The sequence below is a fragment of the Ischnura elegans genome, chromosome 11, assembly GCF_921293095.1.
Source record: "Ischnura elegans chromosome 11, ioIscEleg1.1, whole genome shotgun sequence".
NCBI lineage: Eukaryota > Metazoa > Arthropoda > Insecta > Odonata > Coenagrionidae > Ischnura > Ischnura elegans.
Window position 1 is genome coordinate 8,072,821 of NC_060256.1, and position 26,178 is coordinate 8,098,998.

A 26,178-nucleotide genomic window follows, 5' to 3' on the forward strand; every position below is an offset into this window, starting at 1 on the left:
TTTTTGCCATATTATCTTGGTTTTTACTCTGTATGGCTCTATCTAAATCACCTTCTACCGCTGAACTGTATTTCTGAGACGCAGAAGGCCTACGACTGCGGGGAGGGAACGAAGCTATTGTGTTTGAGACGCTATAGCGGACCCTTTTATGTGTTGATGCTATTCATGCGCAACTCGGCCACCGCTCCATTTCTCCCCCGTGAATACCGATGACCTTGAAGGCTTTAGCTTAGACGCTTAGACCCTCTATCTGGAAGTCAATCGCCCGATAACCTATGACGGCAAAAATACGTCTCAAACCGTATTGCTGGAAAAAAAACTCATTTCAACAGCCCCACGCTTAATTAACGATCTAAATTATTTATTATCATTCTGTTAAGGAGACGAGATAAATTACTTCGGTAGGTCGGCTATCTGGACCCAATGACGAGTAATACTTTTGGCCATTGCACAGCAATGGATTTCGATTAATATATAAACAAAAAAGAAGATATAAGGCAAGCAATAATATTAATATGCGTAAAATGATAGAAATTTCGTGTGTACTTAGCGCAAGGTCACGTTTTATCACGACCCAGACAGCACAGAATCCTCCGTATCTCATTCGTATGTAGATAGTATCCATTGACTACCGCTCCGTCGCTTTTCGTCAATGGATACTATCCGCATACAAATTAGATACGGAGGATTCTGTGCCGTCTGGGGAGAGCGTTTAAGATTTGTGATTAGACTACACTGCGTAGCAATGTTTCCCCGAGGAACGAATTTGCGCTCTATCGAAATTGCGCTAATCGAAAATGCGCTATAGGAGACATGGGTGTATTTTATATACCCTTCACTAATTTTAGTGACAAATTAGCGAAGGAAAAAAATATATTCCCAAAATTTAATGTCCACAGACTATGATTCGTTATGTCCGTGGTAAGTCCTACATAGATTTTCGAAGAAGCGTTATTGTGTTAACAACCTAAAATAAATAATTTTTAAAAAAAATCTATGATTAAACGAGTTACAACAATGTAAGCATTCCAAAATAGTCTTTTTGGGTTGCTTTTATTTCATTATATTTATTATAAAATAAAGCATTTGTCCTACCGAAAAAAGCAATGTCCGTGGACACACAGGAAAAAGGAAATTATTTATATGGTAGCAGCCCCGAATAACCAGTGTGTAGAGAAAGATATTGTCGGCTATATTGGGTTGTTAGAGTTCATACTTGCTTTAGTGAATGTTTTAACGCTGGAAGAAAAATTTTGGTTCAGTTTTTTGGAAGAGCCAAGATCATAAGTGATATCCGTGGACAGGTAAAAATTAGTGAAAGTAAAATCTTTTTTGCAAATGCAATTGTGATATCTTTCGCAGCTATAAAATTCAAGTTCAATGTAGTAAGGACAGTACCCTAACTCATTTTAAGTCCCAACTACAACTTAATTTAGAGGAAATCGTCATGTCCGTGGACATCATGTTCGTGAAATCTGCAGTCCATGGACGTGACAGATGGTAAGAGACATATGATGACACCTACACTTTGACTAGTTAAAGAATGCCCAATGACAAATAAAAAAAAAAAAATTCTCCTGAGTAAACACAATATTCCTCTTCTGATGTCCGTGGACATATATATTATGTCTGTAGAGAGAACAAAAGTAAATATTACTAATGATCTCTGCCACTTACCTCATTAGATTGTACGATTGACAAACTGTAATTACACAATTTTGGTTCTCGATAAACAAAAATTAATTTTTAAAATTTTGCCTGCAGAACGTGTTTTTTGCAGAATGACCCATATAAATTCCTAATATTTTCTAATTCTTAAAACAATTTCATAATAAACTCTTTTAAAAGTAACAATTTTATACCATTCACCCATGTAACAATCACTATGTGCATTTCATGCTACATATTTCCATTTTTGTTTTCTATTCCTGTTGATGACAATTCTTTAATAAGTACTTTCAACACCATATTTTTATTTATTCATGGTATGCGTTATCTTTTAAGTTCCTTACACATGGTGTCTCTTTTAGAGAACGTCAAACATTCTTAATTTTTTTTAAACAAAAATATGAAAGTTACCCCTTGTAACAAAAAACGAACTGTTAATGTCTCATATTTTTTAGATTTTATTTTAAATATTTTTGCTTGCTTGTGTTACTTTTCCATGGTTTAGTTATGTATTTTAACCCTTACACTGCTGTGCGAAAGATCCACACAGAAAAAATCATTCGCCTTGACCGGGATGATTTTTTCTCTGTGGATCTTTCGCACGATTGTGCACTGCGGGTGACTCCCGTAATAGTTATCACCGCAGTTAGTCCTGGTATATTTTAAACCTTTCACTGCTGTTCTCACATGTGGCAAAAAGGTTAAAATGCGTTTCGTGGGACCAAGGAGCAGGTACTTCCAGGATGGGCATGGTACACCCTCCTGCAACTCTCCGAATGGGGGGGCCTCCCTCTCCAAAAGTGACTGCTCTGACTGCATTTCTGCATTTTGAAAATCTATCAATCAATCAATCCGATCATCAAAAATTGATTGTTTGCATTGCACTCCTGCCAATCAAGTACGTCTTTGAACCGTGTTTCTGCGATGAAAAATAACGATATTGTTAACTTTGCTAAAAATGTGGCTGCAGACCTCTGGGAAAAGGCTATTTTAGCGAAGTTAACAACATCATTACTTTTCATTGCGGAAACACTGTTCAAAGACATACTTGATTGGTTTGAGTGCGATGCAAACAATCAATTTTTGATGATTGGATTGATTGGTTGATTTTCAAATTGCAGAGCTGTCACTTTTGGGGAGGGAGACCCCCCACTCGGAGGGTCGAATGGAGGGACCAGCGAGGGTCGAGGAAAGGGTCCCGGAGATTAGCGACCCTTCAAAGTGCTTCAGCAAAAGTGCTGAGTGCATGGAGGGAGGAAGAAAAAGTACGTTCACAGCAGTGAAAGGGTTAAACCTTTTTTTTTGAAGGTTAGAATAAAAAAAACGTGTTGAGTATAAACACCTCAAACGAGTAATCAACATGGAAAAATCAAAACTTGAGGTAATAAATTTCACCAGAAGCCGGTGATTCAATGTTTAAAATGATACCTCATTCATCAGTGTCGGTGCACAAGTAACAGAGCATATACGGAATGACAGGAAAAGACCTTTCTGTAATAATATACGTGATTGTATGTTTGCTTATTAATGACTATGATTCTGAGCTATGTATGGCATCAGAGGCCAAAGTTGGTGGGGGCTTAAGAACCTTAAAGTCATCCGCATTGAATTTATTGATCATCAGAATGGGTAGCTTTTAATCTGTGCATTGGTTTCAGTTTTTTCTTTCATAAAACTTTACTGATCTTAGAGAAAAAGTTGATTTATTTTGCAGAATAAAGATTTACCATTTCTTGGGGACCCTATGGCTATCAGTATCTGCAGTGGGTAGCATTTAATGCGTTGATTTCAAATCGTGATGCACCGGCCGGCTACAGCTGTATGGATGGCTCTATGAAGCACTCTGCACCATTAGAAATTTGTACCAACAATTTAATAAATCACTCTGATACAAGAAAATAATTTTCATTACAAGTACAAAAATTAAATGTTTGCTTCCATTAAGATATCCACGTGCATCATGGAGCCTCTCAAATTGGGAAAATCCCACAAAAGAACACCAACATCAGAGAGGTCATGTAAAAATATTACAAGGTAACATTCTGCAATGCAAGATATGGAAGCACAGGATCAACAAGGACAGGAAAATTTCACACCCTGTGAATGTCTAGCCCATAACTGTCCACACACAAAATGGTAAAGCTGTGTTTCATCTCAATCCATCCTTGACTAGAATAAGTGATTAAGGACTGCACAAAACACAAAAAGTAGTTATCTATTGCTGCATCACCACATTCCACTCAGAATTCACAGAATAATAAATGATAAACATAATTAGTAATCCTCACTGCCTTAAGATCCCAACATGAAAAACCACTATCTCACAATACACATGCCAAATGGGTGGAACACAGGATTCTGAGGTGAAATGTCAAAGAAAGGAGACATTCTTTCCATACAAGAATATAGAAGGGTGCACAGATAAATGCCGCCCCAATGAGCTATGGGTATTTAGATCATTCAACACAACCTCTTTTCTTTTCACTTTAGAAATTCTCTAGGTAAACCATTGGCCAACAAAGCTATGCCAAACACTGATGCCACAAGGAGGGTATAAACACCGCAGACTGCCTGCATGTGCAATCTAGTGAATGCAGAAATGACATGAAACCTACAAGTTAACTTCCCTAGAAACATGAAATAAACTGGAAATTCACAGACAGACACTTTAAAAACATCGATTGAAAACTTTTGAAACAACTGGAAAGAAACCAAAACAAGCGAAAACGGAATGAAAGCACGTTTAGGCACTTTGATGAAAAATAAATAACAGTACTTAGTTTGTATTTAAAGTATAAAAAGAAAAGGAATGGGATGAAAAATTGTAAAAATTACTAAGTGCCAGCACATTGGACAATCAATAGCAGTCATTTATACCAATCTGCAACAATGGTGATTTGCAGTAATTTTCATATGAAAATAAATCATTCCAGTCAGAGGTTATTCTTGCGAAAGAATGATATAATCCATTTAACATTCCAGAGGGAGGACTGTGAAGCCACTGACGCTATCATTATGCAGCACATTTTCAAAAATACACCAATGAGTAAAATTTATTCGTCATGTCTCACCATCTAGTCCATCATCTTCTCAGGAGCAGAGTCAGTTTTTGAGCACTTGTATAACAGATTAAGAATTCAGTCCCACGTTAGTTGAAACTAAGAATAAAATTCACACAACACATCACCATTTAAAAATCTCACTTCATCCTTGACTTTCCTGCCTTGGGGGACCTTTTTGAAAACGGCTCCTCCGTTGGCTTAGGGGGTTCATTCAGTGGCTGAGGCTTGTCTTCTATGAGACACATAGGGGCAACTTTATCCTCATCGTCCACCTCATCATCCTCCCAATCCCAGAAGAAATCTTCAAAAGGCACCAGTGCACCACTGGTTGTGAGCTTCTTCTCTTTCTTCAGCCGCCTGACCTTCTTCTTTGGTTTCATTAAACCTAAGTCATCCTTCTTCACACGCACCTTCATTTTAGGTTTCTTAAGCACAGGTTTTTCTTCTTCGGAAATATCGTTTTTATCTCCAACAACTTGTTCCTTCTTTTCCTCTTGCTCCACATCACTACCTTCAGCTAACTCCTCTCTTTCATTCTCTTGTGAAGATTTAGCAGCATCTCTCTGGACCCTTTTTCCAGATCCACTCTCCATTACGATCTTTTCAAGTTCTTTCTCTTGGTCTAACTCAGGTTTGACATCTCTCGATTTCTCCTCCAAGACCTTGACACGAGAGAGCTTTCTCTTCCTGGGATATCTAGGCTCTTCCACAACCACATCAGGTTCTTTAACAGCTCCATTTTTCCCTTCAGGACTTTCCAAGGGTACAGCTTCATTCTCATCTGCCGGCTCCTCAGCAACAGTACCTGATTCTTCATAGCCTGTTTCGTCAGGGTCGTCATCATCACCCTCTTCGAAAGAGATATACTTCCTCTTCAGGATAAATATCTGTGGCCTTGTTCGGATTTTTATAGGTGGAAAACTGTTGTAATTGAAGCTAACCTGAGAAAATCCATCCACAGAATCTAAAATGGTGTGAGTCTTTGAGTATGGTTTCAACTTCAGAGAATACTTGCTCTTCGCTTCAATAAGAAGATGAGTAAATGACATCATCTCTGGGCCTCCAGGCATAAGATTTTCAGTCTTATTGTACCTGAAAAGAATACATACATCTTTAACTTTATTTACATAAATAACACTAAGTAAGAGTCAGATGGCAGTCATGGCTCCTTGTAAGTTCAAGTCATTTTATTTACATTTTTTCACTGTTCACTTGATTTCATGGGGGCAGATTTTTTCCATGTCTCCGTGCATCAAAATGAAGATAAACATTATAGCTAAGTGTATCATAGTCAAGTGCATCATTTAAATACATATTTAATGACCTTATAGCTTTTACATCCGATATACAGAGGGCTTCAATAATCATCACATGAAACGGGAAATCAAAATGGATAACGCTGACTAGCTGAACTAAAGTTTTCATTTCCACCACCCTGTATTGATTTCTAAGATGAATTTTTCATCCTCAATCAGTATCTGATTGTTATTTCCTCTATCAAATCAATTTTTTCTCATAATTCGCTTTTCACATAGGTATTTTCACAAAATAATACTCTCTAAAGCCTTACTCATGCAAATATAGTTTTTCTTCGTAGATGCCCCAATTAGGTAACGTGAGCTAAACATAGTGTTCAGAGTTTTAATTTAACTCTTCTCTACTGTTACACAGTGGCTGTTGGGATAGTCCATATTTTTCCTCCATGCGTAATTTGGAATAGAAATGGGAGATCAATAGAAGCCATAATACTAGGATTTGGATCACATTCAGGACGGAGAATAATTGTGCCACGAAATTTTAGCCCTGAATAGTAGATGCCAGTAGGAAACAAAATCACCTATTATGTTCAGGTCGAAAACATACCAATTTTAAACAACAGTAACTTTGAACCAAGCTCTCTGATTGCCGCAAGTTTGCCCTGTCGCCAGATGTTTCGGACAACTCACGACTTTGAATGCTTTGCCTGCATTGGCCTTTGCAATTCTACAGAGCATCCGGAAACAGGGCAAACTCGAGGCCAATCAGAGTATGTATGGACTTAGCCCACCAGGGGCTGATGGAAGAGTATCTGAATTAATCATACTAAACCAACTCATTTTAAATTGCATAAATGAAAATGACAGTTAACAACCACAAAAACTAAGGGCATATAAACTAATGTTCATAATCTATACGATTATTTACAAAAATAAGGCAATAGTGGAGATTTAGGACCTTGTACCAATCACTCAGTAGAGCTGGCATCTCAGCCAGCACAGAGAGCAACTACTCCGATGGTTACAAAAATGATGGATGAAAAACTTACCTCCAACCTGGCTTCCACTCCAAAAACCGGGACACACCTGTTTGAGCACTGTACACATCGACATGAACATAGGGCATGGGTGAGCCAGGTGGGATATCACTTTCGATACGATGGAGGTGGGCAAGAGCGGTGCCCCCTGGGTAATTGCATCCAGCCATTCCAAGGAGCATGGTAGAGAAGGCCACGTTAGCTAGCAAGTGGCAACTTGCTCCCATTGCAAGAAGTGAGTGCCAACCAGATTTCTCCCGATTTTCCCACCTGCAATTAAACCACCGCAATAATACATATTATCTCAAAGGTACTGAGTGCCAAAATTCAAATACGATCAGAAAAACACAACCAATTTTTATATAAACAATCACAAGATACACATGCAAGAAGAAATCTACAAAAACTCATCAAAGAAAAAGTATTTAACACTTTGCGTGCCATGGACGTAATATTACTCTTTCCGTTTAATTGGCTTTGTATGCGTGAAGCCGTAATATTTCGCCCGTGGTACTTTTCCAGTTTACTGCTTAGTGGTTCTGCTATTTCAAAAATCAACTGCTCGATGGAAAGAGAGTTCACTTTATGTCTTGAGGACGAAAAGTCCTCCGTAGCTACCGGGCATCCTCATCTTAGGCCACTTAGTGTGAAAATTCTTTGGGCCAATAGACCATTCGTTGAGGGTGCATTGACCCTTTTTGTCATCCAGGATTTTTAATGCTTTGCTTGGAACAATGCTTTTTTATAATTTCCATGCTTTAAATAGTTCAAATTGAGCATATTAAAAAAATTATTATGCATGTTATGGCGGTACATCATATGTTGCAACTTTTTTATTTTTCAAAAACAGTAGGTTTTCATTGTTAAATTATGCATTTAAAAATTAGCAGTATATGTTCTTCAATTCATTCATAAAGAAGAGCAAAGTCCATTTTTATTGAAATGAACATCGATATAAATATATTTTTGATGCTTATGTTTTAAAAAAATTTACGAATATAGTAAAAATGGCTGGATTTTTCAGTAGGGCTTTAAATTTAGCAGCCGGCACTCAAAAGTGTTAAGAGTCCTCTCTGCAGGAAATATTTTAGAATTTTCAAATGCTAGAGGATAAATGAAATATATCTTACATTCAGTCGTTAATATTCCTGTGTGTACGCATGTTTTATGTTTAGACATGTAAGTAGGTATTCTAACAATCCATATGAATTATGGCATTGAAAATTGGTAATGAAAACTTTAGATTCTCAGGTTATCCATTACATTTTCTCATCACTTAACACCATGAACAATATTTCGTGGATAAACATTGATATGCAATTTGAAGATTTGATGCAGCTTAAAGGAAATGCAAGTCTACTCACAACTATTGCCTCCCCCAATTAGATCAAAAATTACACGAGAGCTAATCATCATCAATAGCTGTCATCAAGCTTAAGATTGGTTTGATGCATTGGTTTGCATCCACCTCCAATTTAATACACTGAGACTTCTCCCTCCATTTCTCTACCAAATTATCACAAAGCCATGGCTTATTTTAAGGCAAAGATTTTGAGTAAGAAATTAAATGCCCTTTCCTACTATTGCAACACTTAATGCTTCAAAAATTGTTTGTTACATTTTCTCATCACAGACTAGTCCAAAACCTTTATTTCATAGCCTAAACACAGCTAAAATACTATTCCAAAAATAAAATTTAGAGGCAACTCATAAGTGGAACTATAAGGAAATATTTAAACATTTACATTCACTCCAGCGTGGCGTTCAGGCTCCTTGATTAGAAACATGTGATATAGTTACATATGGTGGGTTTATGATACATGTCTTTGGATGCTATAACTGCTCCAAACTTTAGTAATATGACTTGTGGCTTCAATAGCAAACTATCAACTCTGCCAATATTTGTCTTCTATAAAATAATAAACTTTTGATAACCTTACGCAAGAGCGGTAGTGAAGGATTATATTAGACAACAAGCAAGTAAGACTTAATTTTTAGGTTTAATTATGCCATAATGATTCTGTAAGATATATTTTTTTCATGCAAAGATGAGATACATATTATTTGAATAAATATCAAGTTAAACATCACTTGGAGTGATCCTATTTTTATAGCATACCATCATAATAATAGTTATCAGTGAAAAATTGTGGACAGCACACTAGACACTGAATACTTAGCAGGATACACTCCCATTTTGAATGCTGCCTATTAATATGCCTTCACTACAGTTTTTACCCAAGATTTTCTCAGAACGTTGGAAGCACAGCAGAACCGAGCATGATGACATTTGTCCATGACATCATCTGTGAACTCCTAGTGCTCCGTAGAGAACAATGAACAGCTTAGGACCTAAATTTGAGCGTTGCAGAACATTGATAGCTTTCATTAGACTGCACCCATTTTTGCTTATTTTTGGGTTCTCCGGCCGCGTCCGTCGTTTATGGTTGACAACAGTTTCGAAAGCCATCCTGCTTTCGTCTTCAGGTCGAAGGTGAGAAGTTTTCATATTTGCCAATTCACAAAACACAAAATATTAACAGGGACAATGGCTACCCAATCAGCAACATGTGGAAGAGAGTACTGACCAATAAGCGCACAGGGGGAGATCGGCCAGTGCTATATAAGACGGCAAAAAATCAAAACTTCTCACCTTCGACCTGAAGACGAAAGCAGGATGGCTTTCGAAACTGTTGACAACCACAAACGACAGACGCGGCTGGAGAACCTGAAAATTAGCTGTCGTCGTGAACAACCCCGCGGAAACCTACGCACGAATTGCACCCATTTTTGTGAAACCGCATGAATTTTATCCCACTGTCCCACTATTGCAATTTCAAAAAATTTAGTGCCCCCCAATGATGAAGTACCCTATGATTCACATACTTAAAAGTTAATGCCTTCATTAATGAAATTTTCACTGAGTATAAAGAAGGGGTTATCAAAACATTTCTATGCTCAAGAAAAAGTACCCGCCATCTAGTGTCAATAATCTCTGAAAATAATTTTACTATATTATTTTTATACTTTCATTCATGAATAATAGACTTTTTAGCAAAAGCATAAATAAAAGAGTATTCTACGATATCATAAAAATTTTATGTACCATTTTACCTCATCACATATACATACATACTACTAGACAAAAACCCAATGCATGATGCCATGACGAAGATAAATTAATGTCCCTCCTGCAAGTGTTGACGACAAAATGGGACTTCAAGGGAAAAAATTACAAATCATAAAACCGCTGCACAGCTTGTACAGCTTGGCAAGGTTTTCGAGCAAATTTTCTACAACAGATTGACCTCTTACCTGGAATCAAATAACTATCTTTCTCCCCATCAATATGGTTTTCGAAAGAAAAGATCAACTTCCCAAGCTATTTCTCAGGCAGTCAATATAATTCTGAATGCTCTAGACAACAAAGCTGAAGTACTTGGCTTGTTCTATGACTTATCTAAGGCCTTTGATAGTGTCAACCATAAAATTCTTATGAACAAGATATCCTATTTTGGTATTAGAGGTATTCCATTTCTTTGGTTGGAATCATACCTCGCCAACAGATCACAGACTGTTGCTGTAGTGTCCAATGGTGTGAAATTTATTTCCCCACCAAAAGTTATTTCCCAAGGTGTCCCCCAAGGATCTGTTCTTGGCCCTATCTTGTTTTTAGTATATGTGAATGATCTTACTAACTTTGTCTCTCGATCCTCTGATATCACCCCAGTGTTATATGCTGATGATGCTAATTTTGTTGTTACCTCATCTCAAGTGAATAGCTTATGTACCTCTGCTAACTCTGTATCCCAGCAGTTGTATAAATGGTGTGTTAAAAATTGTTTGAAGCCTAATGTTTGTAAATCTCAACTTATCTACTTCACAAATATTGGAAAAAATAATAGGCAGATCACTGTGGACCTTAACGGTGCATGTATACCACAAGTTGAGAGTACAAAGTTTTTGGGTGTGACTATTGATTCTAATCTTTCCTGGGCAATGCATATCAGCGAATTGGCACGTAAGCTCAGTTCTGTGTGTTATCTAATCAGGTATATACGCTCCACTGTGTCACTAGATGTTCTGCTACTCTTGTATTATGGTGAATTCCACTCTCATGTTCTGTACAGCATTCTGCATTGGGGTTCATCTCCACATGCCGTTACCATATTCAAAATTCAAAAAAGAGTGGTACGCTTATTGTCCAACAAACCCTATCGGACACCCTGTCGGCCATTGTTTAAAGATCTACGAATATTACCTGTGCCCTGTCTTTATATATTCACCATACTTCTCAAAGTAAAGACTAACTTCCAAGACTTTGTCCCAAACGCCAGCATTCACACTCATTATACGAGGCAGCACAAAGATTTGCATGTCCCCTATGTCCGGACTAAAAGTGCTGCCTGTGGTGAACAATTTATGAGTCTACTTTTGTACAATAAGCTCCCTATGGAGCTAAAAGATCCCATGAGTCAAGGGGTATTTAAAAACAAGCTGAAAGACTTTTTACTTTCAGGCTGCTTTTACTCTATATCAGAGTACCTGTCACAGTAATATTATATATGCTCACCTCACTTTGCTGTTTGTGCCTTATATCTTTTATTTGTACCCAACCTGTGTTTTTGACGTGCCTTATACAATTTATGTATTGCATATAATTGTCTTTCCGGCAAATAAAGATTATTATTATTATTAATATTGAATTGATACTGGTTAAAAGCAGTTTTCTAGTCATTTCTCATCAAATTAGGGGGAGAATTGACAGGTTTTAAGGTAGTTTATTTTGGACCACACCTTACTGCCTCAATCATCTTGGTAATATTCGTTCATACTAGCAGGGGAACTAAAAGCAGCTGCTTATAACATTATTCAATCAATTTTATAATAATCTGAATATTCTTTACTAAACAATTCATTATTCGTTATTAATTTAATGTTTAACTATCTGCAACTTCTGCAGGAAAGTGTATTTCCACTTATAATTAAAAAAAATAAATATGCACATCCAAATGAAAAAAACCAACAGTAAAGATTCCACTTTTCAGCTTTGTAGAAATTGTAAAGTTGGTATTTTCATCGTGAGACTCATGTGTCTCCGCCATGCCAGACCAGATGTTATTAATATTATTTCCTCTGCTCACAATTTCAGAGGATTTTGAAATATGCAATAGTACTAATAATTACTGGGTAATAATAGGGTGGTTTCCTATTATTTTTTTATTGCCTAAATCGAAAGATTATTACCCTGGAGTACGTATTTCACGCTTTTAGATTTTTAAATGACGATATCTATTTTTTGCGATTAAATGAAAAGTGAAAAATTTCAAGCGTGTGAAAATGCGACGGCTAAGTATGAATGCTGGGAAAACTCCGTGTGATGTCGTTCTGGTTCCAGCTGCCGCAAGTGAGGAAACCTTGGGGCGAGGCTTTGAGCGATGATATGACGCAGGATGCTAGCAGCTGTGGCAGAGTACCCTGCTAGCTGGTAGCGCTTGGCTTAAATAAGGATTATTAATACCTTATCAAATGAAGAAAACTTTCCGACCTTAGCCAGTTTTAATAGGTGATTATTAAGAGATCTTTCCCTGAGCTCTGTGCCTCATGCATGCATTGGTAATCTCAGACAATGTAAAACTCCTATCTAATCGTATAGAAACTAGGTCCGTGTGACATCACGTGGAGTGGCATCGCATGGGCGCCAATCTGGCCTTTTTCAAATGCAGTTAAAATTGACCATCAACATTCGTCTAGACTGGGATTTCTAAAACCAAATAATTTGTATATTATGAAAACACTAATGTTGGGTAATGAATCGCAATCAATGCCTCTTGTTTTCTTTGATGAAGGAAACTACCCTATTACTGATTTACTGAGTGCGAAAGATGAAACCAGTCTGTTGATGGTTGAAATATGTATTTTCTATTCTACAAAATTGACTGTCAGTGCACAGCACACACACTTGAGAGATACACCACAACACAAAGACTTTCTTAAATTCATGTTCATTCATAAATCATCTACTGAAACATGATGGCAATATTGTTGCTCCCACTCAAAATGCTGTCATCAAAATGGAAACATGGTGTTCATCTAACAAAGTGGCTATAAATAAATCCAAGTCTTCCTTTATATTTTTCCATCCTACTCAAAAAAAAATTGATTACAGCCCTTATATTAAATTTTCGGATTGTACTGTTAAGCGTGTTACTGATACCAAATTTCTAGGCATCTCCATCAATGAAAATCTAAACTGGGATACCCATATAAATTGCATTTCATCCTCGGTGGCTTCAGGCTGCTACTTAATTAGACGGGTGATTCAGCTCACAAATACAGAAACAGCTAAATCAATTTACTATGCACATATTTATAGTAGATTAAAATATGGTATTTTAGCCTGGGGTCACTCCCCTAAGTCAGTCCGTCTTTTTAAACTACAAAAATGGTCGGTAAGAATATTATGCAAAGCTAAAAAACAAGCTAGCTGCCGTAATCTTTTCAAAAGGTTACAGATCCTTCCCCTTCCTTGTATATATATTTATTATGCTGTGATGTTAATTAGAGAATTTAAACAAAAGTTGTGCCTTACCTTGAATAACGATATTCATGATTATCATACAAGAAGTAGAAATGAGCTCGCAGTGAGGCAACAAAATCTTTCTCTCTTCAGTAGAGGGCCTATCAATATGAGTATTAAAATTTATAAATCAAAGAAAATCAATCAAAGACGAAATCAGACCTGGCCTTTTCAAAGCAAAATTAAAAAAATATCTTTTAGATCATTGCTACTATTCAATTGATGAATTCTTTGAGGATGCCTCGCAACTAATGTAACATATGTATATATATATATATTGTGAGTTACTTTGTATTTTTGATTTGATTTTTATGTTTTCCTGACGGGTCCTATATATGTATATTCATATCTTTTCTGTGACCAATAAATTATTATTATTATTGTTAAAAAAGAAAAGGATCAATTGGCACAGTCAGCAAAATTCTGTGACAGAATTTGGGGAAAAGAAACTAAAAAACTTGCTCATAGATACAAGCTATATACATAATATGATTTGATGCTTTCCTGGCGAATAAGGTGGATAAACTATTCTTGGGATTCTACTAATCGGTTAATTGATCCATATTAGCCAACATTTCAAGCTCTGACTTGGGGCTCATCGTCAGGGCTGCTGAATGTTGTTTTATTTGAATAAATAAAGGTTGAGCAGCAAGTCGGAGCTTGAAACGTTGGCTGTTACGGATAATTTAACCTACTGAAAATCCTGAGAAGAGTTTACCCACAAGATCTATATAGTTTATGATGACATATTTCAAGGAAAAGTAAATTTCAAATCCGATGATATTGTTTTACTTGGCCTCTAATTATTAAATTAGGAGTCCAGTAAGTATTGAAACTATGAAACTAAAAGGAGCTCACTGATTGTGTACTGTTAGGAGGCAACATAAGGCTAGACGACTTGCCATCAATTTACAGCATAATTAATAATAATAATAATAATAATAATCCAAGATGTTAAAACAGTGAAAAAGTTATGCAAGCTATTGGACTGTTTTGAATGTGCCACAGCACTAACTATGTATAATAACACCTGCTTAACCCATAGATATGAAGGTAATTAAAGATATATAATTAACAAAAGAGCTAGTACAACTCATCACAAACTTACAATCTGTTGCAGGCACATGCTGCAGCAATGTTTAGCAATGGGAAGACATATATTATAAACCGCAGCTCCTTGTGAGGTAGAAATGAGTACAAGAGAACAAAGAGAAGTGGAGGAAATAATATTCTTCCAACTCTTCTGTCATAATAAGCTCCGATTGGAACAAGGAACATTGAAAATGCCATTCCACGGGGAATAGCAGAATAAAAATACCATAAAAAAGGATGAGTCTGATCAAAAATGTTAAGGATTATACCAGCATATTTCATTTATAAACACTCAAACTTAAAAATGATTGTAAATATCACAAATTCATATTTGAAACTGATGAAATCACCAATTTCAATGAGTAATTATGCTACAGCAAGTATCCTATTCCAGGATAAGGACTTCCAAGAAGGCAGTTATCCAATATTAAAATCACGTACATATATTCATCAGAAACTTTTGATGCAGTAATTTAATCATACCTATAGCTACTATATTAACCAAGTAATAGTGATAATGATAATGTGTAAAAGTAATAGTGATAATGAAGACACACCATAAAAATCCAACTTTCAAGTTTCATAACAGCCTATTTTATGCATACATAATACCTCAACTCAGCATATGCATAGATAGCAGGTTGTAAAGGCCACTTTAACTTACATATAAATTCACTGTACACAACACTTGGCATAAGATTCTACTAACCATTGTAAGTCAATGTGTAGAAAATGACAGTAGAGTTTATATAAAATATTTGTGTGGAATATGGCAAAATTACGAGGCAAATTAGCAAGGGCCGGTTGATCGTTTTGGAATGAGAGTGAAACTTTACGAGGTAAAAGTGTAATAGTAATTTGTAACATGCACTTCCCTTCCAAGCTCTGTTAACTCAAACAAAAAATCATGGACTAAGACATCTTGAGATGAAAATTAACATGGATTGGAAAAGTAAATACCGTAAAAGACATAGAAGCAGATAGGAAACAACTCAACTCCATTTCAACACAGTGTGTATAATATAACCACTTTCTCAAGTACCAAGAACAACAATGAAATTAATAAATCTAATATTTGATCAAGGATACTCCCCACTCGTGACTTCGGTTTAGCACCACATTAAACCAAAGTACTTCACCTTCAGGCCACAATGGTCTTTTCCAAAATATGGAATCCACAAAAAATGATAGTGATAAGAATAGTAGACCAGCGGGTACAGCATGCTTGATAGCACTATAACAAAGAAAACGTTAATTAGAGAGAGCAAAGAGGAGAATACAACAGTGTTTCATCTTCAGTTGCATCTATAAATATATTTGTAACAGCATGACAGGTAATTATCTAATAGCCTCATATTAACTTTAATCTAATCATAATAGTCACAAACAGATGTATGTATACATGTGTATTCAATACAATTTTTAGCAGAAAAATTAAGTGTACAGGCAACAATACTTTCATGAGTAGGTATACATCCTAGAAGTATTGTAAGTGAGGGAGGCATTTAAATCCAATAATAAATTAAAATTCACACAAAAATTTTTCCATTCCAAAATACATTACCTGGTGAGGCTAATTTTCCTCATGGCAAGTTCACTTAGAAGAATTATTCCAAGGAACAGTGCTAGTTCAGCACGAAATACAATGATAGCTGCAGCAGAAAAATAAATAAATCTCCCATGGTTCCCCATTAGCCAACTTTCAAGAGCAAGTAGAACTTTAAAATAGAATGGAAAGAATATATATTTATATAATGAGGTAAGTTATTACATAAAATATAAAATAAATAGGTACTCGGAACTTCATTGTAAAATGATGAATTGAGAAATTAGGCTTTCATTTGATATTTATAAAAAGAAATTTGATCAGCATTCCAATTTATTCTTTGAATGAGTAATTTCAAATAAAAACATGCAATTTCAAAAGTATATTATAGGCAAGAACAGTAGAACAATAATTACCGAGAGGGAGAGCCAAAATATTTGGCAAAGGACGGCTCAAATAGTACATGAAGTGGTACTGAGTCAGGGTAATGGCAAGAAACCAAGTTGCCATTTTAATACCAAATAATGAATGGACTGCTCTTCTTAACTCTCTGTAGGCAGTCAATACGCACAGCCCCAAAACTGCTCTAACTGCAACAAATGCAAAACAATTCAACATACATCACGTCTCATGCCAAATGGACCATGTATCAAATGCTAAAATAAGAGAAAGTTTTTCTGAATATAGGAGAACAGACCAATAATATGGTGTACTCAGGTTAGAATTATACTTCACCAGGAAAGTAAAAATCTCAAGCAAAAATTTGGATTCCTTTTTCAAGCTTTCATAAAGCAATGAACCATGCAATTCATACCAAAGGCACTCAAATTTTATTTTCTCATGAAAGAGTTAAAGACTGTAACCTCTGCTTATGGACACCAGCTTATGGGGACCTCTGACTTTTGATGGTTTTGACTTTCACAATAAGAGGAAAATTAGTCTTAAGCATCATGGGCGTACCCAGCAGGGGGGGGGGGGGAGGAGGGGCCAGCAACCCCCTGGGAGCAAAAATTAACTTAATTCATAACAAAATGTTTGTAGAAATTTTCTTTTGAAGAAAAATGATATTAGTGTAACACATGGAACTAAAATAAAAATCAATTTTATTTCAATTCAAAAACTATTTTTTTCAAGGAAATAATTTTACTGCATATAATAAAGCATATCTGTCATAATTTCCTTAAAATTTTGGTTTCATTAACATTTTATCTGCTAAAACGTTACAACTTAAAAGGCCACACCTTGCCCTCCCCCCCCCTCACCTTAGTTTTGATCCTGAATATGCCCATGTTAAGCATAAGAATACAGCCTCTCATTAACAGACTTACCGATTCCAACATACATACTGACACAGACTCCTTTTTGCTCATATTTTCCTTTCACACAGCTATATGGCAACTACTGTGGCAACAATCATCTGACCTATCTCTCAGAATCAGTACACTTTTTTCTCTAAAAGTAGAATACATGAATAACTAGAGGAAATAGGATGGCAAAAATCATCTAACCCACCAAGATGAATGACGTACAGTGTGAAAATTGTGTCCTAGAATTCCTTCTCGGAAATGATAAGACTGCAGCAGACAGTTTTGAAACCCATTAAAAAGTGAAGGACGTCTTCTGCTACCTGGCCAAGGTAACGGTGTCGCTAGGAGTGGACCCATAAAAATCCAGAATGACCACACTGCTCTCTTCTTCTTGAGCACTTCATTATGTACTCATAAATACATTGGTAGGTACCCAAATAAAATTCATTTTTCATTGTTAAAATTTTAATTAAACCCTACCACTAATTAATATTTTATTTATACTAAGGTTGGGAAACATTGGAGAACATCTCCATCATACTTTCATTCAAATAATTTCTATTTTTTTTGTAAAAATAATTCAGTCATAATTTGTACTTCAAAATTATCCTTGCATTCATAAATTATTATAATTAAAAAGGCCTTTGACAAGTACTGCTAGTGGACATAAACTTTGAAATGAACAAGCACTGCTTATTATTATTTTATCAATTTGAAACTAAACCATCAACAAGACAGTTGCTTTTTCATGCACTGCTTATCAACCATTTAGATTTGATTCGAATGGTGGAAAATGGCTATATGGAAAAATTCGTCAGTAAATCTAGGGTTAGTAAATAAATTCCATTTTGAAAACATAACAGATTAAAATTATGGGTACTTCAAGCCAAGGATCCCCCTCAGGAAGGAGCATAATGTTGTGTTACAGCCCGGAAATATTTCCCACTGTGAGGGTTGAGAGAACGCAAGCTACCCTGCAAGGGATGGAACTTCATATCTGACCAATGATAAAACAGTTAAAAACTTTCTTTCTGCAGTCACAACAAAGAATGCACAAAGAAGTTCTGCCAGCCGGAAAGGGTTAACATGTTTGCGGCAGCATGAACTACCAGTGGAAAGCCACTAAACCTCCTCCTCACTCAATGGCAAATTCACCATTTTTTTCATTTTTCAGCTACCGCCATTTTGTGAAATGAGAAATTTGAAACATTAAAGTTTGTGTGTCTATAGCATAGGAGGATAGGAGGATTCCCCTCCCAGACACTTAAAAAATAGACAAGATTTTTAATACAGTTATCATTATGTTCATTTTGTTTTGCTTATTAATGAGCCTCAGCCACTATATTTTGTTCATTGCAGTTCATTTTTGCTTCACTAGATTACAGAAACACTTCACAATAATACAGAGAACTTCTTCAAACAAATTCTTTATCAGCCCTAACTCAATGTGTTAGGAAGGAAGAAGCACTATCTTCAGGCTGCTTAAAAAATTGCATTGAAGTATAATTCCATGGGTTGCAAACTTTTCTGGGCAGTTAATAAAATGACTTATCTCATGCATCCTACACGTTTTAGAGACTGCAAAATGTAGTGCAACCCCTTTGAAGTTCCATGAAAACCACAATTGCGTAAATCAATACTCTTTATCACCAAGTTATTCCAATTTCTGCCTTAAGGCCCACATCGTAAAGCAATGCATACAGTGCCCTTGACTCCATATATGTAGTGCATGTGTGTTCATATCTGTCTTCCTCACAGTGTAGCTAAATGGATTAGATAATGAAAAAGAAATAACAGTAATCAAAGTAATGAGGTATTAATAATTTTATGGGGATATATTTCACTCTCATTATGACTGAAAAAACTTCAGGTTGTACCAATGATTAAAAGAACTTCTAAACACTAATAGAATCCAAGGTCCCTCAAATGCAGAGGGGATTGACCATGATGTCAACAATCTCACCTGGGAATAAACAAATTGTTATGAAAATGCACTAAATAATAAGATAGGAGCAATGGATTACAATATCAGAAAAGAGTATGACATCTGGATAAGGTCTTAATTATCCAATACAGAATGTTAGGACAATGCTAAAACTGGGAAAGATGAAAGAAATAGAACAGAATTTAAAGAAATATGCAAGTGATGTGGTAGGGCTAAAATAAGTAAGGTGACTGGACAGGGATGGATACACAAGCCTGATTTCAGCCAGATATGTGATGGACCAAAGAGAAGAACAGGCCTGGATGGAGACAGAACAATGATGAATATATGAAAATGCAGCATTTTTTTGGAAATCGATTCTATAAAGGAAAGCCTTTGCAAGGCAAGAGTTCTAGAAAAATTTATAAATACACATTACCCATATATCATTCCATAGACTGATGGGTCATTCCATGTCAGTTCATCCAGGCATGACACCCACCGACTCGGATTTTGATGAAACTTGCCAATTTTCATCCTTCCATGCTGGAATGAAACAGTGTAAAATATTTCTTGGCTATCTCTAATAGTTTTATTTTCACGACCATTTGAAGTTTGGGTGAAACTGCAGTTTTTCAATGAATGCTGTCTCCAGAGGCACTTGCGCCTCCAGAGGGAAATAATTTGTCTCAGCCATAGTTTTCATCCGATTCTTATGAAAATTTGCAGGTTTATTATAGAAGTCATGAGGATTCCAAAATCTTATTGAAAAATATCCTAAGGAATATTGGAAATTCTCTAAACTCGTATGTTTCATAAGATTTTAGAATATTTTGCGTCAAAAACATGGTTCTATAAAACATCAAATTTTGACCTGAGGCAATATCTGAATCAAGCTAAATTATTTTTTCTAATATTCCTTAAGGTATGACCCACCACCTGTAAAAATAAAATTCATGGCTTTTTGCTTGCTTTGTTGTTAAAAAAAATTTTATGCAAAAAAAATCCCTTTTCACGACTCTGGTCGTCAGTGTTGGGTCCTCCTTCAAGTGTGATGAAATGCTTGTGTTAACTGTTTTCTATATCTAAGAAAATATTTACAACATATATCTAGTGCATAATACATCCAAAAATTAAAACATTTTTTTATGTGCAGGTTGTTTTTCTCCCGATAAGAAAAATATATTTTTGAAATAGAATATTTTAAGGAATTCATAGCTCTTACCCATCATTGCTGTGGATAACTTAATTGTTGCTTAATAAAACACATCAAAATACAGGATGCATGTCAATGCATGTCACCTTTCTCCATTTTGTATTGACAAAAAACTTCACAAATGTTTTTTACCTCATTAATGTTGTTCTACTTTGAACAAAAAGGTTTTCAAAGTACTGGATAAAGATTTCCTTCCAGAGCATGATTCAGAAGTTCTTGATAAAGCGAGTGATATGGATGTGCTAGTTGGGTTACTAAAAGAAAAACTGGTGACAGCAGGCAGTCAGCGAGAGATAATTCAGCTACTAACACTAGCTCCGACTTCGTGGAGTAGGAAAAAAGTAGCCACCGAAACTAATGTTAGTGAATATACAATTCAGCATGCTAGGGAATTCTAAGAATGAAAGGCATCATAGCCATACCAGATCCAAGGAGGGGGAAAAACATAGAACAAACTGCAGTGGACTTAGTTCAGTCATTCTACCAAAATTACGAGTATTCACGCCTTATGCCAGGAATGAATGATAAGGTGAGTGTGTCCAAAAATGTCCACAAGCAAAAGTGGTTACTTTTATTTAACCTAAATGAGCTGTATGCAGCTTTTCAATTTGAATTCCCACATGTAAAAATAGGGTTTTCAAAATTCTGTATGTTGCAACTTAAATGGTGCGTGTTGGCAGGCTTCACTGTAGCCCATTCTGTGTGTATCTGTGCTATCCATCAGAATGCATCACTTCTTCTCCATGGATGCTCTATAGAGGAGACCTACAACGACCTATTTGACTACTTGGTATGTTCCAAAGATAACAGGGATTGCATGTTACGGCACTGTTCAGAATGTATGTCTGAAAAACGACTGAAGGAGCATCTGAAAAGTAAATTTGAGGAATGGGACCCTGAAGATGAAGTGACATACAATGGGTGACAACAGATCGGACCCAATAAATTAGGTTAACAGTGACTCTGGATGAATACATCAATAGTCTGGTGAACAATCTGGAAAAACTTCTCCCACATTCCTTCATAAACAAATCCCAGGCGAGATACCTAAAAGAACTAAAAAATAACCTACAGCCAGATGAAGCCATTGTTTTGCTGGATTTCAGTGAAAAATACCATTATGTAATACAAGATGAGGTACAGGGTCATCACTGGAATCAGGATGGTTGTTCCCTACATCCAGCGGTAATTTATACTCGTGGACAGCTGAAGTAAGATCTCTGTGTGTCAAGTTTGTGTGTATTTTGTGACGATCTAGAACATGATGTAGCTTTCGTATTTGAAACGCAAAAAATAGTCACTCAGTTTTTAAAGGAAAAGTTCCTTGAAGTAAAGGAAGTGCAATATTTCAGTGATGGTTGTGCTGGCCAATATAAGAACTGTAAAAACTTTATAAACCTGTGCCATCATCACCAGGACTTTGACTTGCATGCTTCTTGGTCTTTTTTTCAACTAGTCATGGGAAATCTCCATGTGATGGGATAGGTGGAACAGTTAAGTGCATTCTTACAAGAGAAAGCCTTCAGCGGGATCTGGGTAATACAATGACTTCCATTGAAAAGGTGTTTCAGTTCTGCAAGTACAAAGTGGACAAAATTTCATTTTACGTTTTAAAAAAAGAACAATTATCAATGATTCAGCAACAATTAGAAACTCACTAGTACCTTGTAAAAACAATCCCAGGTACTCGTAGCTACCATTCTTCTATACATTATTGCGACAAAAAAAATTAGCTTTGATACCACGTACAGTTCTGTCCACAATTTCTTGATAAAGCCAAGTTGGGAAGAAATTTTGACAAAAACTTGTACTAATTCTTTTGTGGCCTGCTTGTATGACAATCACTGGTTTTTTGGGCAACTTATGTCAAAGGATGTTGATCCATTAGATATAAAAGTGAAATTCTTTATCATTTTAGTGGCCAAAAGAGAAAGAAGATATTTGCAATGTTCCTGTAAATAATGTCATTTGTTATGTGGAAACTTCTACCACAAGAGGCTCAGGACAAATATATTACTTCTCGGAGAAAGACATTGAACGTGTGAACCGACGGCTCTTGGATTTAAAAGGAAAACTTGGAATTACCACCACTGGGAAAAAAATGTAACTCTAGTGTAACTGAAATATTAGCTTTCTCAGAGATAGGCCTCAGTGAAGACCTTGGATACTATCCTATTTAACTACAAACTGATGCACAGACAAAAGTGACTATATATTGTGATTGTTCATTCATAAGTTGTGCAACATTATTGAAGTAAAACACATTCGAGAAGTTTTTTGTCAATACAAAATGGAGAAAGTTGACTTGTATTGACATGCATCCTGTATTTTGATGTGTTTTATTAAGCAACAATTAAGTTATCCACAGCAATGATGGGTAAGAGCTATGAATTCCTTAAAATATTCTATTTCAAAAATATATTTTTCTTATCGGGAGAAAAACAACCTGCACATAAAAAAATGTTTTAATTTTTGGATGTATTATGCACTAGATATATGTTGTAAATATTTTCTTAGATATAGAAAACAGTTAACACAAGCATTTCATCACACTTGAAGGAGGACCCAACACTGACGACCAGAGTCGTGAAAAGGGATTTTTTTTGCATAAAATTTTTTTTAACAACAAAGCAAGCAAAAAGCCATGAATTTTATTTTTACAGGTGGTGGGTCATACCTTAAGGAATATTAGAAAAAATAATTTAGCTTGATTCAGATATTGCCTCAGGTCAAAATTTGATGTTTTATAGAACCATGTTTTTGACGCAAAATATTCTAAAATCTTATGAAACATACGAGTTTAGAGAATTTCCAATATTCCTTAGGATATTTTTCAATAAGATTTTGGAATCCTCATGACTTCTATAGTAAACCTGCAAATTTTCATAAGAATCGGATGAAAACTATGGCTGAGACAAATTATTTCCCTCTGGAGGCGCAAGTGCCTCTGGAGACAGCATTCATTGAAAAACTGCAGTTTCACCCAAACTTCAAATGGTCGTGAAAATAAAACTATTAGAGATAGCCAAGAAATATTTTACACTGTTTCATTCCAGCATGGAAGGATGAAAATTGGCAAGTTTCATCAAAATCCGAGTCGGTGGGTGTCATGCCTGGATGAACTGACATGGAATGACCCTGATGGAAAACAAAAAGGATATTGTAAAGAACAATTCTAAGATGAGTAAGAGAGAGATTATTGTCACAGATTCCACACACTGACATGACTGTAATTACTGGGGATTTTAATGCACAGGTAGGACATGGTATTAGGAGCTCCATAAACATGGGTTGCTAATTGCCTCATCAGGCTAGCAATGGGAACTTCTCTTGGAACAATTTTCTTCTCGAAGAATTAACTACGTAATTAAAAGCACCTCTTTCCATAACAAAAAAATCAATACCAATCGATACCAATGAGACAGCTCCAAGCTCAGGAATTGTAACAGAATAGACAACAATGATACACTGACATTTTTAGACCTTCATACATCTAGCTTTCTCAACATACAAACATGCTTTTGATATCTTTAGGAAAGCAAAGACCTGGAACCTAGTCCTCTCTTGCAACCCTTACTACCTTATGGCTCACTGAACTGCTACTTTTAACTTTTTCACTTGAAGGTAGTAAAACTTCCCTTCCCTAATAATTGATTTACTTAAGAACTCCGTGTTATCACCCTCAATTGGATCGAGATCCTTAGGGATCATGCAGGAATACACTGTTAAAGCCAGGCTCATAAGTCAGAGACTTTTACCCACCTCAACCTAGTGGTTGCTCAAGTCGCTCTAATGATAGCACAAGGTCACCTCCCATCAACTCCCTGTCCCAGAGGCATCATTGAGCTCTTTAATCACAGCGGGGCTTCCTTCCTTTTTCCTTCTCTTCCTCTCCCTTTTGAAGTGCTGGCCATGCAAATCTCTGACTTATGAGTCACGAGTGTATCCACGTGGGATCAACAAACACTCCCCCGCAACCCACCCTCCCCAAAAACAATGGCCTTAATCCTAGCCTAGGAACCTTAAGATGGCACAAATCGCTCCAAACTACATAGTTGTACACAAAATAGTAAAGTGGACAGCTATCAGCCAATCTTCTATTATTACAAGCAGCATGATCCACTATACATTGCTTGGAGTCAACGACAGAGTCAATTTTCAAAAGGAAAAATGTAACTGATTGTCAATTCCAAATAAGTTATTATAGCAAGGGAAATCAGCTATTTCCTCAGATTGATTAAAAAAACCAAGTGATTAACATTAGTAAGAGAACATTTTTGAGAAAAAGTATATTGACAAGTAGCATTACCTAAGTCCACCTGTACATACGTTTATTCTTTCAATGATATACTCTGCTGAATGGAAATTCAAAGTTGAAGAGATAAGCCAGCAATTTGGAGAACATTACAAAAAATCAAAGAATTTCATTCCAAAATTTTCTTTTACATTGATAGACACAGTGAAACAGAAGTGTTAGTTGTGCCCCCTAAAGCATACAAACTTGTTGCACATGATAACACGCTTGTATTGATGGGGTTGATTCAAGAAGGAATTTAAACTTGAAGCAAAGGCCTACTGGTCCATTTCTACACAAGTGAATTGAGTGGCAAAACATGCAACTCCAATCAACCAACGAATGTTAGACCGAGCATAACATTATTGTTATCTGTATTTAATAAAGCCAAATGTAAGAATAACATGTACCTCAATATAATGTACACTGAGTTGGTGTTCGGTTAAAATTTTAACACAACATGCCAACGGGTCAATGTGTGTACAAGTGTTCACAAGCAAAAAATCATTAAAAAATCTTATCCCCGCACACATTTACCTACCTATGTACTGTGACATGAATTTCCGAACTCCAAGAGCATGAAAAAACATTACAAAAGGCGAGGCCAAAAATGACAAAAATAAGGGTCCTAAGAAAGTTCGAGGTACAACTCCAGGAAATTCGTGATGGTCGTACTGAAAATAAAGTGCAGAGGATAGGAACTATAATTTCTAAAAAATAAATCCACATTTCTATGAGTGACAAGCGTTGAATAACCTTGTGACCCATGTAAATAGTTAATTATAAATTTACCTGTGACAAATTAAACCGGTGGTATAATATGTCATGCATTGCTTGTAAATTGAAGCTTTCTTCAACTTTGGTAAATGGTGAATAAAAAAGGTGCACTGCACCGACCAAAACTGTTAACCGGTCCATCTGAAAGATGAAGTACAACTATAGTTCCAAAACAATGCTTGCTGGAAACCTACATCATTAATGCGAAGGTTAAGTTGAACAGCATATTCTCGGTAAAATTAAAGAAAGTAAATCATGAAAAAAACTGGTATGTTAAAGAAATATACTTGTTTCTCCATCGTATGTGTTTATCACTATCTAAAATCTATTATTTCATAGCAGAAAGCAAATTTGGCTTCATAATTCCGGTAATAGATGGCAACCCAGGCAACCGAAGTGAATAACTAAATGCGTGTGCT

The 26,178-nt window shown here is 35.9% G+C and overlaps 1 protein-coding gene across 1 annotated transcript; it reads right to left on the reverse strand.

The window, feature by feature from the left end:
• Window positions 1–3,526: 3,526 nt before the first annotated feature.
• On the reverse strand, window positions 3,527–26,157 carry LOC124167530 (dol-P-Man:Man(7)GlcNAc(2)-PP-Dol alpha-1,6-mannosyltransferase). Its single transcript, XM_046545477.1, has 9 exons — window positions 26,047–26,157; window positions 25,775–25,900; window positions 25,524–25,656; window positions 16,658–16,831; window positions 16,260–16,413; window positions 15,785–15,929; window positions 14,712–14,938; window positions 7,036–7,293; window positions 3,527–5,822 (listed from the first exon to the last, which is right to left on the reverse strand). The coding sequence occupies exons 1-9, from the start codon at window positions 26,056–26,058 to the stop codon at window positions 4,868–4,870; spliced, it is 2,184 nt and encodes a 727-aa protein (XP_046401433.1). The 5' UTR covers window positions 26,059–26,157; the 3' UTR covers window positions 3,527–4,867.
• Between the last annotated feature and the right edge of the window lie 21 nt (window positions 26,158–26,178).